Source organism: Ovis aries, chromosome 12 (assembly GCF_016772045.2).
Source record: "Ovis aries strain OAR_USU_Benz2616 breed Rambouillet chromosome 12, ARS-UI_Ramb_v3.0, whole genome shotgun sequence".
In the NCBI taxonomy this organism is placed as follows: Eukaryota; Metazoa; Chordata; class Mammalia; order Artiodactyla; family Bovidae; genus Ovis; species Ovis aries.
Genome location: NC_056065.1, coordinates 57,645,746 through 57,664,990, shown reverse-complemented (window position 1 = coordinate 57,664,990; position 19,245 = coordinate 57,645,746). Strand labels below are relative to the sequence as shown.

General features: G+C 43.2%; 1 protein-coding gene across 3 annotated transcripts in view; it reads left to right on the top strand.

Moving 5' to 3' along the window:
* The window catches only part of ASTN1 (astrotactin 1), a 361,638-nt gene that overhangs the window by 120,465 nt on the left and 221,928 nt on the right, over positions 1-19,245 (top strand). For all 3 annotated transcript variants that reach the window (XM_015099329.3, XM_042229137.1, XM_042229135.1), the window contains exon 2: positions 3,195-3,382. In XM_015099329.3, coding sequence (XP_014954815.2) covers positions 3,195-3,382 — 188 coding nt within the window. The remainder of the gene's footprint in view (positions 1-3,194; positions 3,383-19,245) is intronic.

Genomic DNA, 19,245 nt, shown 5'->3' with positions numbered 1-19,245 from the left:
CTCCTAAAAGACCCATGGACTTTAAACTCAATTGCTTCCTCCTTTATGCATGTTCGAAGGTCATGTTGTCTGATATGTGTGTTGGAGGTTGAGGGGATCTGATAGAAGTTCCTTCATCTGTCTTAGACCCTGTTCTGTGTCAGGTTGGGGTGACTTTGGTCTGGGTATTTACTTGCCTTTGCCTCCACAGTTAAAACAGAGCTAATGAGACTGACCTCCTTGATGAAGGTCTCCAGGGAGATAAAAAGCCAGTTTGTTGAGTGCTTTAGAGGTATCAGGTGCTGGATTCCTCTTGAATAGTTACAGGAAAGGCTAAAGAGGCACCCGGCATGTGCAGAATAAATTCCAAGGTGGGTTAGAGCAAGTGCAGGCAAGAGGCTGAATGTGTGTTGCTCTAGATGATTCAATTAGGCCATTAAGTGCTCTATTAGGAGCTGTTGCTGCTTATAATTTTTTAATTTAAACTTTTTATTTCATATTGGAGTAGAGCTCATTAACAATGTTGTGATAGTTTCAGGTGCATCACAAAGCGACTCAGCCATACGTAAACATGTATCTATTCTCCCGCAAACTCCCTCCCCATCCAGACTGCCACATAGCATTGAACAGATTTCCCTGTGCTATGCAGTAGGACCTTGTTGGTTATCCATTTAAAATACAGCAGTGTGTTCATGTCCATCCCTGCCTGTGACTTTTATGTCTGTGGTGAGGAGGAGATAGAGTTTGGTTTCTACCGCAGCTGCAGGAAACAGACCTGGGAGGGGGAAGGGTGTCTCCCAGGAGAAGTCTTTCAGGGCTTTGATGTGGAGGCTTGATGCGTGGTTAGAAAGTGTAAGTGCTGGGGAGTGAGGTTTGTGATTGCAGGGCTTGTGATGAAGCATGGTGTGGTAGCCACAGGTCGACCCAGGTGCCCACGGAGGTGTGGCCAGGGGTTTCTGTTTACCTGGAAATCTTAAAAAACCCTTAGAGGAAGGGTGGATTTGGGAAGCCTGCGTCACTTCCTCACTTAACAAATGGAGCTGTGCCTGGGGGAAGGCAGGGCTGGGCTGCAGGGCATGTTCTGTTCTCACACCCTCTGCCCACTGCAGTGTCCTCGATGCTTGTGCTGGTCACTTCGAGAGCATAGACTCTGACCAGCCCAACGGGGCAACTGGGTCCTTCAGATAATTAGGGAGAGAGGCTGAGAATCAAGGGGCCTCTGAGCACCCTGTCTTTGCTACACCCTCACCCTCCTGCACGCTTCTAAGTTTATTCTCCTCTCTGGTCTGTAGGATGGTAGGATGAACTGGAGCAGCAGTCCCCAACCTCTTTGGCACCAGGGACCAGTTTCGTGGAAGACAGTTTTTCCATGGACTGGGTGGGGGGGCCCAAATAGAGGGGTGGGGAGGGGATGATTCAGCTGTAATGAGAGCAATGGGGAGTGATGAGGAGCGGCAGATGAAGCTTTGCTCCCTTGCGCACCGCTTACCTCCTGCAGTGCAGACCGGTGCAGGCCCATGGCCCCAGGGGTGTGAACCCCTGAGCCAGAGAATCATCGCAGTGTCTTTTAGAGACAGGCTGATGACCTGTGGATCATGAATCCCCCTCACGTAATTTCCCTGAGAAGACCAGCCAATATTCCTTCCCTTCCTTCTCCGTATTCTATCAGTGTCTGACTGTCCATTCCCCACATCTCTGTCTACTTAACAAAGTCCGTTCTTCAAGGCCCAACACCATAACATCTTTTGGCAAGTCTGCTCTCCTTCCATCATCCACCCTCTGTCCAAGCAAGGTTACTCTTTCCTTCTTCTGTCTCCACAAAGCTTTTATGCATGTGGTGTAACAGGACACATTCCCTCACAGTGGGTTGCTTTGGAGAACTTGTCGAGGATTTCATTCAGTTTGGTCTCTGGGTGCCTAGAGCAGTGCCAGTGCTTACGGAGCACATATCCAGTGCGGATAGGTTAAATAAATTAAAGAGTAAATATATAAGTAAATAAATACAGCAGAACATCATTTGTACACTCCCACAAATAGTGAAAGATATTTATAAACTCGATAAATATTTAAAATTGCTTTCCTCTTTATGATTGTGCTACTTGATGAGAATACTCTTCTAAATGGATCTTATTAAATCGTTTTTATGTATATTGAATTTTTTGGTCAAAGGTGATACATTTTGGGAGAAGAAGCCATGCCTTTCAAAAAAAATGAAAATTTTAAAGCAATGCTTTGCTGAGTATGTTCAGCAGAATATTAGCTTTCGAGGGTGATAGTAGTTGTTAAGGGGGAAGAAAAAATGGTGTTAGGGCCAAATGAAACTCAAGAATGCTGGGTTAATCAGGTTCTTTCTATAGTGGGATGTCTCAAAACTTTGATACAATACTGCTTAGGAATATTAGAGAAAGGGACATATAGCAGTATACTTTTGCAGCATAGCCGAGCTCCTATCGTGCATAACAGGTTTGCGTATATTGGTATTCATTGTTGATGTTATTTCAGTGCCTGCATCTAGAGCTCAGAAAGCAGATGAGCACTTAAGTCTGTGATAAGGGCCCACTTCTTCATCATCCTCTCATGTACATCATCTTTGCTCTGCAAAAATGAAGAGAAAAATTAAAGGGAATTAAAACATTACCTGTCAAAAGCCAGTATCAGACATCTCCAGTGGACTAAGCAGCGAATGATGGTGGTTTTAAAAATGACCTCCCAGCTCCAGTTGCTCTGCAGTACCCTCCCAGGACTCTTCCAGAAGTGCCAATTACTAACTCTCTCCTTGGTAGATTCACTGGTGTCTAAGAGTAATTGCTAGGGAACTCACACTTTCAAATTTACAAGAGGCAAACAACCTTCTGTTTACCTCAGTGGGTCATCAGGGTATTCAAACTGTGCTGAGTAAAGGATGCTGTTGATCATAGAAGCGTGGTGAAAAACTTGAATTTTTACCTTTGTATTTTTCTCAGTGGGCGGGAGCCTGGGCCATTAGTTTATGGTGCAAAGACTGATGGGGGATTAATTCTGTTCTTTTCAGGGCCTCTTCCCCTCCTTAAGATTTGGGGCAGCAGTAAGCCTGACTCAACTGTAGTTAGAAACCCTTTGTTGTCTTCAGCTGACATTGACTAACTCAGAGGCAGTGTCTTAAAAGAAGATGAAACTGTAGATGTGGACTGGTCCACTTGGAATTCTGACCTGTGCCTTTGGTGTCTGTGCTCTAGAGATCTCAGGCAACACGGAGGACATCCCTCTGGTGCGCTGGAGGCAGCAGTGGCTGGAGAATGGCACTTTACTTTTTCACATCCACCACCAGGATGGCGCCCCAAGCCTCCCTGGGCAAGATCCAACCGAAGAACCACAGCATGAGTCAGCAGAAGAGGAGCTGAGAATCCTGCACATCTCAGTCATGGTAAGAGCAGCGCAACCATAGCCGCTTAAGAATGGGGTGCCGCAGCCCTGGAGGATCCATCTCCACAGTCTCATCATAGATCTTGTTCATAAGTTGATTTCTCATTTATGGGAAATGTCTCCACCTGTGGTGTAAGTAAAAATTGCAGTTATTTCCACGGCACCACTCCCTGACGGTTCTCTAGGAACATGCCTAGATAGGGAGTAACTGTTACAAATCAGAGACAACCTCAGATGGGTGCATTGGATTGTCTTAGAAAGGGATTATTCAGTTAGATCAGAATATCTTCTAATAGTTTCTCCATGAATGTTTGCTGAGTGACTGGATTGCCCAGTCTGCTTGCTGCTACCGAGGCATCTTCTCCCAGCTGGGAGAAAGTTAGTCCTGGCTTTCCGTCCTCTTACAGTAAAGGACATGCCAATAAATAGAGCCTTGCCTCTCCCACTAGTCCAGCTCAGAAACATCCCATCAGCATCCCTTCTGAAAATTAGAGAATTTTCTCTAACATTCTATATTTTAGAGTCTCACTAGACAGACATTAAGTGCTACAGTGACAGGCATGGGTTTTGTTTGATATTGTTTTCTTCATTGGTATATCTTTAATACCTGGAATAATGCATTCACATAGTACTAAATAATTATTTGTGGAATAAATGAATGTGTTTCCCAGTAGAAACGAAAAATGCCTGACTCACTCAATATTTTTATTAGTAAAATCAATACATCACCTGCTCCGAGGGTACCCTGAAAGCAAGCTGAGACTTGACTGATTATCTGTGTATGGGAGAGGATGCGCTCTTTCAAACCAAATGAGGTCTTGGTCTAAACTGTAATTAATCTATTACTCTTGTACCATCACTATGTGCTATTTAGTTTTGTATATTAGATTGGGGAAAACTGAGCACATTTTATTTTTTTTAATTTAAATTTATTTATTTTAATTGGAGGCTAATTACTTTACAATATTGTATTGGTTTTGCCACACATCAACATGAATCCTCCACGGGTGTACACGTGTTCCCCATCCTGAACCCCCTCCTCCCACTTCCCTCCCCATACCATCCCTCTGGGTCACCCCAGTGCACCAGCCCCAAGCATCGTGTATCCTGCATCAAACCTGGACTGGCGATTTGTTTCTTATATGATATTATACATGTTTCAATGCCATTCTCCCAAATCATCCCACCCTCGCCCTCTCCCACAGAGTCCCAAAGACTGTTCTATACATCTGTGTCTCTTTTGCTCTCTTGCATACAGCATTATCATTACCGTCTTTCTAAATTCCATATATATATGCGTTATTATACTGTATTAGTGTTTTTCTTTCTGGCTTACTTCACATTTAATTTCCATTGTCTAACTGTTTGGCATGGAAGATATCCCCATAAAATCTCAAAATGCAAGTCTTCCGTTTCTTCCTCAGCCAGTGTCTCCAGGAATGACTTATTTGATAGATTACCTGTATATGTGTAAGCTGTTCTAGTTTGTTGAAACTATGTGGTTGAGAAAAGAGTCTTTCCATAGCAAATAGTCAACCTCAAATATGCCAGAAACTGAGTGGGTAAATGAGATTACTGTGCTAATTGAGGTTTACAACATAAGGGCTAGAGTACCTGTACTTCCTTCATTAAAGACCAGGGTTTCCTCTCTCGAGGAAGCTTGTTTTCTTCAGTGTAGCTTGCAGTTTCCAGATTGTGGTGAGAATGGGCAGATCGTCAGTGTCATCCCTGGCATTGACTAGGTAGACAGAGGTAGGAGCCGCATTGATTTTGTATTTATCATATGGTCTGATTGAAAAGAAAGGCACGATAGTGGACTTTCCACCAGCCATCCACAGCCTCCCATCAATGTGGGAAGTGGTCTTTGTCTTGGGTAGTTTTTGTTTGGTTTCTTTTGGTCCAAGACCATTTCAAAGAACACCACAAAATTGTTTGGGGCGAAGAGAACTGTAAAGAGATTCCCAGGAATTCCTGTTGGATGTGGCTGTGTCTGAAAGAAAGACCCAAAGTATGAGCTTAGGACGGATGAGGTGTCAGAAGATGTGTTTCGTGGGGATCGGGGGAGTGCTGTGAGCTTCTGAGGGAAGACAGACTGAAGCTGTCCTGGCTGCCACACCCTATCTTCACCACAGCAAGGACCCCGCCTTCTATCCGCAGAATGAGATGCTCTGATAGGTTCGCTAGAGAAGTGTGAGTGTGTAGATGCGTATGTGTGCACATATTTATGGGGATGGGTGGCTGATCAAGGATGCCAAATAATTTGAGGAAATAGATGGTATCCTTAAAATGTAAGAACCCCTAGGAAAAGTCCTGTATTGCTAATGCTTTTTGTTGAGTTTTCCTGGGCAGAAATTAATGGACAGTGGACAAGGAATTAGAAAGAGAACAAAAATCAGCCTTAAACCTGGGACTCTGAGCTCTTTCCTTCATATGCTACTGGTTACCCATGACAGACCAACAGTGACGTTCAGCTTTCCAAATAAAACAAGAGTGATTACTCCTTCAGCTTGACTTTAGTTTATGCCATGTTATTTTTGACTAAACTGGAGCGGGCAGAGCAGCCCTTAGAAGGGCTTGAGCAAAGCGTGAGGGTGGGCAAATCTTGTATGTGTCTCCAACTTGCCCTTGGATGTGGATAGACCCACACCTCCATGGAAAATTCAGGAAAGCCTATGACTTCTGCAGGAGCACAGGGCTCCCCAGGCAAACCAAAGATGGATGTACTGCCTCCCATCCTTGCAGAGACCATGTGGTCAGTGAAGCCTCTCGCAGCCCCCTTCCCATCCCACCTTCCTCCAGCCCTATTCCATCCACCCTCAGACTCTGCCTCTCCTATTCTTTACATTCTATTCTGGAAACAGTTTCAAAGTCTGAAGTTGTGTATCTGCCCTCAGCTTAGAAATCAAGCCTGAGGATATCCTGTTTGAAGATGTCGTTCCCAGAGTCTCTGATGGTTTCTTCTTGAGAGACTCAGGGACTGGTAGACTATCTGATACTCTTTGCGCGGTATCCTTTGGAAGTAAGTAGGCAGCCATTTGAGGCTCCTCGCATGACAGTAGTATAAGCATTAGAAGGTAGCAAAGTCCTTTGACTAGTAACAGTGTTGGGCAGCAAAATGCACTTAAATGAAATCTTATTACCCAAACCCTGTTAGTTATGAAATAACAATAGCAGGGCTATTTTTCATTAACTGTAACGATCAATACTGATGAGGTTTTCAGCTGGATCCAAATAGCATAATTCAAAAAAAGAGAAAAGTTAAGGTTATTATCAAAACATGAATATACCCAACCTTTTCTCTCTTGTTGAGAAAATGTATATATAAAAGCTTAACTGATAATCCTAAATATTTCCAATATGTGCAGAGGGAATTAATGGTTCTGTGAACACCTTAAAGTTTACATTTCTTTCATTGTATTTACACTTTGCTCATCCATATTGCCTCAGTGCAGGGACCACTGTGTATTTTTATATTTTGCATTCGCTGTTGGCTGTGTTTTGTTTTACACACAAAATGTAAGTAATGAGAGAATGAGATGCCAAGAAAGACCCTTTTTTGTATCCTTTTGACACTGTATGGATGAGAATTGGTAAGTTCCTTCTTACATTGTGCCCAGTATAAATATATCATCAGCAAAATCTTGAGCTTACAGAAAACCAATACCTCAGCTGAGAACTTGGCAATTTAAAACTTTGAAAAACCTTTTGCTTTTCTTATTTTTCAATCACATCCTAAAACTTTTGAATTATTTTTTCCAAGGAGGTACTGTTTCTTCCTTACATAGAACAATTGGATTTCCCTCCAGAAATCTTATATTATTGCTTAGAGGGTCACACGATGTATTTTAACCTCTTGCATGATTCAAACTTGGCTGAAGAGATTTATTTCGAATTTAGCCGGATAATTGACACTTAAAACTACAAAAGCACACAAGGATACTATTTTGCAAGCTCTTGAACAAGTGAAAACAAAATCATCAAATGTAAACTGACATGTGAGCTTAAACCAAAGTCAAGAAATTCTTCAGTTATTAGCAAATCATTTACTCCATTGAGGACCAGGTTTTAATACAAGTTTACATTAGATAGTCAGACTGTGAATTTAAATTTTCATGTACTTTTGCTAATTTACCATGTGATCTACATTTTTCTGCTTAAAATATGCATGATAATTTAATAGTACATAATGTAATTTTAATGTATTATCTACATATTTCATGTTTATAATTAAAGATGACAGTGTTAATAGACTTCCTATATGAATATGGGTTGGTTAAGTATATTTTTAACAGCAAGTAGCCTTTCAAAAATGCTTCAGTTTGATATGTGTGTGTTTGTGTTTATATGTATACATGCATATATATATGATAACTCCCACTGTTAGATGATATCTTTTATAGTTCACTCTTCTTAGGCACAGATCACAACTGAGGGGAAAAAAATCTTTGAGCATTTTTCTGAGAGTTTGTGAGGAGAACCCATCAATCAAGCCTGGGTGCCGTTCAGAACCACTAGCCCCTGTGGGGAGCCCACTGGCCAGTGTCGGCCAGTTCCTACGGCCTTCAACTGCTGGCTCCTCAGGGGTCCCCAGGCTTCCTGTTTCTGGGAGCCCCAGGTGAGCCCGAGACACATAGTTTTCTTCTGGGAGAAACAATTTAGAAAATAAGGTTCTAGAAGTTCCATTCTGGGGAAGTCACACTTCAGGCTGAGTTAGCACAAAGCCCACAGAGCACACACATGGGGAGCCCTGGGGTTGTGTTTAGCCCATGGGGTCGCTAAGGGTCGGACACGACTGAGCAACTTCACTTTCACCTTTCACTTTCATGCATTGGAGAAGGCAATGGCACCCCACTCCAGTGTTCTTGCCTGGAAAATCCCAGGGACGGCGGAGCCTGGTGGGCTGCCGTCTATGGGGTCGCACAGAGTCGGACACGACTGAAGCGACTTAGCAGCAGCAGCAACAGCAGGGTTGTGTTTCCAGGATGGCAGCCCACTTGTGCCAGAAGACACATGCTTGCTCCTACCTAAGCATCCTTACTCAAGTTCACTTCAGCTGTCTAGAGTCGCATATTACTTTGCTTGAAGCTCTCTTCATTTCCTTCCTCAAGCTCAACCATTCCTAGGGCAGAGAAGAGCAGTTGTAAGCATGGTCATCGTTATATGCCATCGAGACTGTCAGGTACTTATTAAGTGTATGTGGGCAAGGGAAACAGGGCAAGATGCTTTTCCTTTCAGCACCTTTAAAGTTCAACAAACCTGTTACCAAAAATTTGTTAGCAATCTCATTCATCAGAGTCACTTTTGCATCTTTCTTGTCAATTGATAGTATTTGTTTAGTTGAAGAGAGCAGACCCTAATTGATCAGGGCTGGTCCTTCTGATCTTTAAGAACCAGATAGAGGAGTTAAGACATTTTGTGTTACCACAAAGAACAGAACTCGAATAATAAATTGGAAGGTACAAAAAGACAGGTTCTGATTCAGTCCAAGGAGCTTATCTAGGGACTCAAGCCATCCATGATGGGGCTAGACTGACCTAAAGGCCACACTGTCCCCCTGCCAAACCCATCTTTGTGTTCTTGGCCTCCCATTAGGAAAATGGTGGGCAGTTCCTAAAATAGAAAGACCCCTAAATAAGACAAACACTTTGCTTTTTTGTTGTCTCAACAGTCTGATGTGCAAGAGCCTGGAGCTTCCCAGGTCCATTGGAGGGCTATTCCAAAAGCCACGGGAGAGTCGCCTTGCAAACCTCCCATACCTGGCACCATGGTCTGGCTGTGCATGTCTTGCCGAGATGCAGTAGATTTGGGAACTTGTGAATCTATTAGCCATTGCAATTGATCAGCTATCCATCTTGCTGGCTACCCTCCCCCATTCCTGTAGAGTGGGAACTGGGGTATAGTGGAAAGAAACCCTGCATTTAATTGGAAGGTGGTATTCAGATCCTGGCTTTACCATTTTGTGTAACCTGCTATCGTTTGGGGTGTTTGCTATGACCAGTGCGTTCTCTTGGCAAAATTCTATTAGCCTTTGCCCTGCTTCATTCTGCATTCCAAGGCCAAATTTGCCTGTTACTCCAGGTGTTTCTTGACTTCCTACTTTTGCATTCCAGTCCGCTATAATGAAAAGGACATCTTTTTGGGTGTCAGTTCTAAAAGGTCTTGTAGGTCTTCATAGAACCATTCAATTTCAGCTTCTTCAGCATTACTGGTTGGGGCGTAGACTTGGATTACTGTGATATTGAATGGTTTGCCTTGGAAACGAACAAAGATCATTCTGTCATTTTTGAGATTGCATCCAAGTACTGTATTTTGGACTCTTTTGTTGACCATGATGGCTACTCCATTTCTTCTAAGGGATTCCTGCCCACAGTAGAAGATATAATGGTCATCTGAGTTAAATTCACCCATTCCAGTCCATTTTAGTTCGCTGATTCCTAGAATGTCAATGTTCACTCTTGCCATCTCTTGTCTGACCACTTCCAATTTGCCTTGATTCATGGACCTGACATTCCAGGTTCCTATGCAATATTGCTCTTTATAGCATCAGACCTTGCTTCTATCACCAGTCACATCCACAACTAGGTATTATTTTTGCTTTGGCTCCATCCCTTCATTCTTTCTGGAGTTATTTCTTCACTGATCTCCAGTAGCATATTTGGCACCTAATGACCTGGAGAGTTCCTCTTTCAGTATCCTATCATTTTGCCTTTTCATACTGTTCATGGGGTTTTCAAGGCAAGAATACTGAAGTGGTTTGCCATTCCCTTCTCCAGTGGACCACATTCTCTCAGACCTCTCCACCATGACCCGCCCATCTTGGGTGTCCCCACATGGCATGGCTTAGTTTCACTGAGTTAGACAAGGCTGCGGTCCTAGTGTGATTAGATTGGCTAGTTTTCTGTGAGTATGGTTTCAGTGTGTCTGCCCTCTGATCATATGCACTGGTCATAGCAAACACCCTCTTCCAACAACACAAGAGAAGACTCTACACATGGACGTCACCAGATGGTCAACACTGAAATCAGATTGATTATATTCTTTGCAGCCAAAGATGGAGAAGCTCTATACAGTCAGCAAAAACAAGACTGGGAGCTGATTGTGGCTCAGATCATGAACTCCTTATTGTGAAATTCAGACTTAAATTGAAGAAAGTAGGGAAAAATCACTAGACCATTTAGGTATGACCTAAATCAAATCCCTTGTGATTATACAGTGGAAGTGAGAAATAGATTTAAAGGACTAGATCTGACAGACAGAGTGCCTGATGAACTATGGATGGAGGTTCGTGACATTGTACAGGAGACAGGGATCAAGACCATCCCCATGGAAAAGAAATGCAAAAAAGCAAAATGACTGTTTGGGGAGGCCTTACAAATAGCTGTGAAAAGAAGAGAGGCAAAAAGCAAAGGAGAAAAGGAAAGATACAAGCATCTGAATGCAGAGTTCCAAAAGAATAGCAAGGAGAGATAAGAAGAATTGATCTTTCCTCAGTGATCAATGCAAAGAAATAGAGGAAAAAATAGGATGGGAAGAACTAGAGATCTCTTCAAGAAAATTAGAGATGCCAAGGAAACATTTCATGCAAAATGGGCTTGATAAAGGACAGAAATGGTCTGGACCTAACAGAAGCAGAAGATATTAAGAAGAGGTGGCAAGAATACACAGAAGAACTGTACAAAAAAGATCTTCACGACCAAGATAATCACAATGGTGTGATCACTCACCTAGAGCCAGACATCCTGGAATGTGAAGTCAAGTGGGCCTTAGAAAGCATCACTACAAACAAAGCTAGTGGAGGTGATGGAATTCCAGTTGAGCTCTTTCAAATCCTGAAAGATGATGCTGGGAAAGTGCTGCACTCAATATGCCAGCACATTAGGAAAACTCAGCAGTGGCTACAGGACTGGAAAAGGTCAGTTTTCATTCCAGTTCCAAAGAAAGGCAATACCAAAGAATGCTCAAACTACCGCACAATTGCACTCATCTCACATGCTAGTAAAGTAATGCTCAAAATTCTCCAAGCCAGGCTTCAACAATATGTGAACCGTGAACTTCCAGATGTTCAAGCTGGCTTTAGAAAAAGCAGAGGAACCAGAGATCAAATTGCCAGCTCCGCTGGATCATGGGAAAAGCAAGAGAGTTCCAGAAAAACATCTATTTCTGCTTTATTGACTATGCCAAAGCCTTTGACTGTGTGGATCACAATAAACTGTGGAAAATTCTGAAAGAGATGGGAATACCAGACCACTTGACCTGCCTCTTGAGAAACCCATATGCAGGTCAGGAAGCAACAGTTAGAACTGGACATGGAACAATGGACTGGTTCGAAATAGGAAAAGGAATACGTCAAGGCTGTGTACTGTCACCCTGCTTATTTAACTTTTATGCAAAGTACATCATGAGAAATGCTGGGCTGGAAGAAGGACAAGCTGGAATCAAGATTGCTGGGAGAAATATCAGTAACCTCAGATATGCAGAAGACATCACCCTTATGGCAGAAGAGCAACTAAAAAGCCTCTTGATGAAAGTGAAAGAGGAGAGTGAAAAAGTTGGCTTTAAGCTCAACATTCAGAAAACGAAGATCATGGCATCTGGTCCCATCACTTCATGGGAAATAGATGGGGAAACAATGGAAATAGTGTCAGACTTTATGTTTGTGGGGCTCCAAAATCATTGCAGATGGTGATTGCAGCCATGAAATTAAAAGACGCTTACTCCTTGGAAGAAAAGTTATGACCAACCTAGATAACATATTCAAAAGCAGAGACATTACTTTGCCAACAAAGGTCCGTCTAGTCAAGGCTATGGTTTTTCCAGTGGTCATGTATGGATGTGAGAGCTGGACTGTGAAGAAACCTGAGCTCCAAAGAATTGATGCTTTTGAACTGTGGTGTTGGAGAAGACTCTTGAGGGTCCCTTGGACTGCAAGGAAATCCAACCAGTCCATTCTGAAGGAGATCAGTCCTGGGTGTTCTTTGAAAGGAATGATGCTAAAGCTGAAACTCCAATACTTTGGCCACCTCATGCGAAGAGTTGACTAATTGGAAAGACTCTGATGCTGGGAGGGACTGGGGGCAGGAGGAGAAGGGGACGACAGAGGATGAGATGGCTGGATGGCATCACTGACCTGATAGACATGAGTTTTGGTGAACTCCGGGAGTTGGTGATGGACAGGGAGACCTGGCATGCTGCAATTCATGGGGTCGCAAAGAGTCCGACACGACTGAGCGACTGAACTGAACTGATCGTTTGGGAGGCTTCATGACTTCATCTGTGACATGAATGTATTGATTAAACTTTTTAGCTTTAAAGAATGGAGATCTACTCAGACCATCTCTGTAATGAAGTTTTACTGTAGAAATTCATAGGGAGGTATGGGAGACAGGAATCTTCTGATATTAAAAAAAAAATCTTAAAAGCAAAATTTCATGAAACCTGGGACTGGTGGGTTGGGCAGTATCCAAGTCATCTTGTGAGCCCCCAGCCTCAGCACTTTGTGGTTTGGCTTTTTGCACCTGTTTCTGTTGCTCCTGTGGCCATGAATGGGAAACTTGTCCAGTCTACACTGTAAATGTCCTCATTTTCATACCATTATTAAATGTTCATACTATCTATTCACTCATTAGGTCACCTCCCTTCAGGCCTCGCCTGACTCCTCTCAACTTTACGAGGTTTCTCATTGTTTTCCTGGGCTGTCAGCTTCCCCCCTTTCCACCACTCTTATTGTAACTCAGGGAAACAAGTGAATGGACCTCACTAGTTACCGTAGTTCCTGTATCTTCAAAGACTTTCCTGTCAAATAGCCCATAGATGGATGCAACCTTAACAAACCTCCTTCTCTTGGCTGTTATTACGAAGAGGTTGGCTTAGGTGACATAGAAAATGGTGGACTTCTGCTCCAGATACAGCTTGGAACCGTTCCCTTTATCAGAGGCTGAGAAGCCATGCGTCCCTGATTCACTCATTTAATGCAGTAGGCAATACAGTCTAAGTTGTAGAGATGTTAGAAGGATCGGAAGATCTCCCCGCCACCACCACCACCATCATCATGATCGTATTTTGCACTTAGTATGTGTTTACGACTAAGTACTTTAAAATGAGCTCATTTATTTGTCATTCATGTCACAACATCCTTAGGTAGAGTTTATTATCTCATTTTACAAATGAAGGGATTGAGGAACAGACAAGCTAAGTAAACTGCCTCAAGTGAAACAACTCTAATGTTGCAGAGCTAAGATTTGAACTGAGGCAGTTGTCAGAATCTGTATACTCAAAGAGGGAGCTCAAGTGGTAAAGAATCTGCCTGCCAATGCAGAAGTCGTGGGTTTGATCCCCGGGTCGGGAAGATCTCCTGGAGGAGGAAATGACAACCTATTCCAGTATTCTTCCCTGGGAAATCCCATGGACAGAGGAACTTGGCAGGCTGTAGTCCATTGGGTTGCAAAGAGTCAGACACAACTGAGGGACGAAGCACAATCATGATATACTCTAAGAAGTACCCAGTTCATGTGCTGGTCCATGGTGATTGCCCGAGCTATGTTTATTACATGCCCTTTTACTGGGTTTTGTTGTTCTGTCTGCTGAAACTCATTTATGTGTCCCCGTTTTTACTTTAAAGCCAACAACTCTATGAGCACTAGGACCCACAACTGAGGTGGGCTACAGGTCTGTCTTTCTGTGGCTCTTCCAGGCAGCTAAGCCTGAAAGCTAGAGTCTGTTCAGCTCTGCTGACCCCACCTGCTAACCTTGGCTTCAGCCACTCTCCCTCACAGCTGGCAGCAGGTTTATTGGCAGAGAAGGAATGAGGGAAGTTGGGGACTTCCAACTCTAAAATTGTGAAAGTCAAGTAACAGTAAAAACTTAGGCTTCTTTATATATATGTTCTCACACTTTTGCAGTTAATTTCTAGAAACTAAAAAAAAAAAAACAACAAAAAACAAAAACCCACACGCTCTTAAAGCATTACTGACCTGTCATTGATTAAAAGAAAAAATCATCAACTCATTCATTCATTTAGTTATTGATCCTTTCACGGCAGGCTTCGGGTACTCTTTTTGAGTTATTAAGGAGAGAGAAAATTCATAAGACAAGATTCTACTCAAGGAACATTCAATCATATCATTAACACTTAACATTTGACGATGATCTTCGGCAGGACTGTGTGCCAAGTGATTTCCCGTTCCATCCCATTCTTTATACTCTCTTTATAATTCTGTTCTTCTCTTTCCTGAAGCTCACAGAGGCCTTCAGTTACCCTCATTTCTCTAGACAGCAAGGAAAATAGCTAAGAGGCCAAATTTTCACTAGGATACTAATATCTGTTAAGGATACTAATATCTGTTAACAACTGGATGTAATATTCTCTTCAGCAATTTAGCTTAGTTTTGATATGCTGCTGCTGCTGCTGCTGCTAAGTCGCTTCAGTCGTGTCCGACTCTGTGCGACCGCATAGACAGCTGCCCACCAGGCTTCCCCGTCCCTGGGATTCTCCAGGCAAGAACACTGGAGTGGGTTGCCATTTCCTTCTGCAGTGCAGGAAAGTGAAAAGTGAGAGTGAAGTCGCTCAGTCGTGTCCCAACTTCTAGCGACCCCATGGACTGCAGCCTACCAGGCTCCTCTGTCCATGGGATTTTCCAGGCAAGAGTACTGGAGTGGGTTGCCATTGCCTTCTCCTAGTTTTGATATAGATGCCAACAATTTACTTTTAGATACTTAGTTTCAAAAATTCCTGAAGATCTTTTTGAAAGCAAGCGTCATGATCTCTGTGGGGTTTAACTCAATATTAAGAGTTGGTAATATTTGTAGTAGTGAAGCTGTCGCTTCACTCATTCTGTTCCAGACAATGTATGGGATTATCTTCAGGAACAATAGCAATTTCTGTAGTAGCTTTGTGAAATAGATATTAATTCTCCCATTTTTTGGATATGAACACTGAGACAGAAAGTAAATTAGAGACCCAAGGTCACGCAGGTGGAACCAGGTTTCAAGACAAGTACATCTGACTTCAGACTTGACTCTGCCATTAAGACTGCAGCTTGGTGGCGTGAGGGTTGGCTAGCTTCTCCAGTTGTGCAGGCGGTGGAACAAATGTGCTTCTTTTGGGTAGCACAGCAAAAACCCTTTACTTAATGGAGGTTAGGAAGACACATAGAGAATCAGGCAAGGTATTGTTATGCTGGAGTCTCTAAGCCACTTCAAAGAGTGAAGAACTAGATTGGGCCACAAGACCAAGCATTATAGAAGCCTGAGGTTGGATCTGAGCAAAAGTCATTGAGAAGCCAAGAAGCCAGTGAAGACTGTAAGTCCTATGGTGTAGTACTGTGTAGTTCTATGGTCTAGCTCTGGTAGTTTATAACAATGATTTTGCTATCAGAAAGACCAAAAAAATTAAATCTTCATTCCTCCACTGACTAGATTTTCCAGTGACCTTGGCAAAAATTGCTCAATCTCTCTATTCTCACTTTTCTTATCTATAGAATGGGAATAATAATAGATTCTACCTCTTCGGCTGGTATGATGATTAAATGAGATGATTATTAAGCACTTCCTATATGCCTGGCCCCTGGGAGATGTCTAGTAAATATCGTCTAGATAAACTCTTGCAATGCCACACAAACTGGCTATAACAATTTCTGTGTGCAGTGTGTTACCCAGGGGCCCTCTGCCTTGGGGAGCCAGGAAAGCAGGTGGGATCATAGCAACACCTTAGAGGAGTCCTTGAGGAGTTTGGCTCAGGGAGAAGACTGAGGCAATTAGGGCCATCAGGGCCACAGGAGGTGCCCATGACAAAGCTGGGATGTGGTCATGTACATCCAGGGCATTGTTAAGTCAGCTTCAGTTTTATTGTTTACAGGGTTTCCTAGCAGCTGTCCTGTAGTTTAGCATGATAATCTCAGCTCCAAACTTCCCTGGAAGAACTTCACTCATTTATTTTTTTCTTCAAACCAAATGATGTCATTATGGGAATTCCTTTTCTGCCCAGGTATCCACGGATACAAAGATTGTTATTACATTTTCAACAGCAAAAAGAAGGCATATACATAATGGTGGGGGATATTCAGGTCAGCACTGGTGGAAAAACTCAGATTCTTATTCCTAATGATGTTATCTTTCCTCTAGATCTTGCTGTCTTCCCTCACATTCTGCCCCTCCCTAGACCTTTGGGATTCTCTCACAGACTTGAAGTTTGCCCATATTTATGACCACAAACTCACACCCATGGGCCTTGGTTGGAGAAGCCTAGATTTATGTGTAGTAGCCAGAGCCAGCTATGCCCACAGAGAGACCCCTAGCATGTCTAAAGGCAGGAAATTAGGCCAAGGATCTGTAAAGGGCCGAATGGTAAACATGTTCAGCTTTGAAGGCCATTTAAGCTTTGTTGCAACTATCCAACTCTTGCCATCATAGTGCCTAAGCAGCCATACACACTGTATGAATAGTGTATGTGGCTGTGTTCCAATAAAGCTTTATTTATAAAAACAGGCAGTGGGCCACATTTGGCCTAGAGGCCACAGTCTAGTGACCCTGATCTAGTACATTCTCCTCATTTTGTCTGCAGATCCCAAACAGACTAGACTCTAACAACTTGGTAGAAGTGATAGGGTCCTATTCGCAGAGTGAAAGATAATGGTTTGCTAGTTTTTGTTAGACTCCCATGGATTGATTATAATTGTCACTTAAGGAAGGCATTGATAAAGATTGCTCTTGCTATAATACAGGCATATGGTATTTACAAATTAAGGTGAAATACACTCACATTAGCCTTTCCTGAGTGGTATTGCTGGGTTTCGTGAACACAAACATTGATGAAAACAAAAATGTGCTTAAAACTTGACAAAAGAAATATAAACAGGACACCAATTAGCAAACATGCTATCTTCTCTTCCCTGTGTCTCCTGCTTGGCTTCAACTTTGCCATATATAGTAGAGTTGTATGAGAGCCCTAGACACGTTAGAGTATACCTTAAAGCAAAATACCTCATATAAATGTACATTCAGACATAGAAGTAGAATGGTACTCTCAGGCATGTCACAGTCAAGTTGGCGATATGGAAGGATTTATAAGTTGGTGGGGGCTCTCTGCCTTGCTGAGGAGTCTGAGGATGGACAAAACAGGGGCTTCCCTGGTGGCTCAGATGGTAAAGCATCTGCCTACAATGCAGAAGACCTGGGTTCAATCCCTGGGTCGGGAATATCCCCTGGAGAAGGAAATGGCAACCCACTCCAGTACTCTTGCCTGGAAAATTCCATGGACGGAGGAGCATGGTAGGCTACAGTCCAGGGGGTTGCAAAGAGTTGGACACGACTGAGCAACTTCACTCTCTTTCGTAAAATCATCTGTGAGTCTTTCAAGTATCTGCTGAAGTTTATTAAAAGTCTTGACGACATAAGAGGCTGATGTCAGTAGCCCTCCCCAATATTGCTTTGGGGTCCCCATGGTACATCCAGGGAGGTCAGGAGCCTTTTAATGCTGCCCTGCTATTTATGATTCTCCTGACACCTCTTGCTGCTGCTGACGTCCACGAATAGCGACAAAGATGAGTCAAGGAGCCTTCTAATTGGGATGAATCAGCCGTTCTGTTTATTGATACATTGGACTGTGGCTTCATGGAACAGTATCTGGGACCTTCTGGGCTCTGGCTCCCAATCCCAGAGTTGGCTTAGGGTGAACTTAAGGTGACTTCTGCTGCTCCAACACCGTGAGGGAGACAGGGGTGTGTGGGATCCCGACAGGAGCTCTGACACCAAACATTTGTTGAAGGATTCAGCCTTTGTTTCCTCCCTCCTTTTTGTCTGAGGAAGAGGGCAGAAGGCTTTGGGATTAAGATGTATAAGTGTTATGGATTTATGAGTGAGTAGGTCATATTTTGACCTTTATGGGCTTTAAACATAGTATTACATACAGAGTGAGGTCAGTTGCTACACAAAACAAACTCAGAAGCATTATGCATCCCAGCAGTGATGTTAAAGCATCTCTCTTTGATTCTCTCTCTCTCTCTTTTTTTGTACAATTGTTAGTCTATTTTGTTATCAAATTACATATAAGAATAAAAAATTATATTGTTGTAGTTGTTTAGTCTCTAAGTTATTCCCAACTCTTTGCAACCTTGTGGGCTGTAGGCTGCCAGGCTCCTCTGCCTATGGGATTTCTCAGGCAAGAATACTGGAGTACCTTGCCATTTCCTTCTCCATGATTCTCTCTTTATTCCCCAAATTTCATGGAGTGTATACATCCAGGTCACCATCCTTAGGCTTTACACTGGTTGTGTCAGTCTCTAGCCCTACTCACCTCAGTGCTTTGCTGATCACAGTAAGCAGTCCCAATATCTAAAGCCTCCAGCCTCTCCAGGGCATGGTCACCTTCCTTGGACCCCACCTGGAGTTCGGATGGGGCTGTGCCCACATGTCCCAACTGGGGCTCTGTTCAGAGCTCCCATGGCAGAGTGGTACAGGCCACGAGCCCACCTGCACTCCATAAGACTGGACTGGGGACTTGGTCAAGGGACTTCCCTGGTAGTCCAGTGGTTGAGACTTTGCCTTCTAATGCAGAGAGTATGGGTTCCATCCCTGTTCAGGGAGCTAGGATCCCACATGCCTCATGGCCAAAGAGGCAAGACACAAAGCAAAAGTAATATATCATAACAAATTCAATAGAGACGTTAAAAATCAGTTCAATTCAGTCGCTCAGTTGTGTCCAACTTTTTGTGACCCCATGGACTGAAGGACTCCAGGCCTCCCTGTCCATCACCAACTCCTGGAGCTTGCTCAAGCTCATGTCCATCGAGTCGGTTATGCCATCCAACCATCTCATCCTCTGTTGTCCCCTTCTCCTCCTGCCTTCAATCTTTCCCAGCGTCAGGGTCT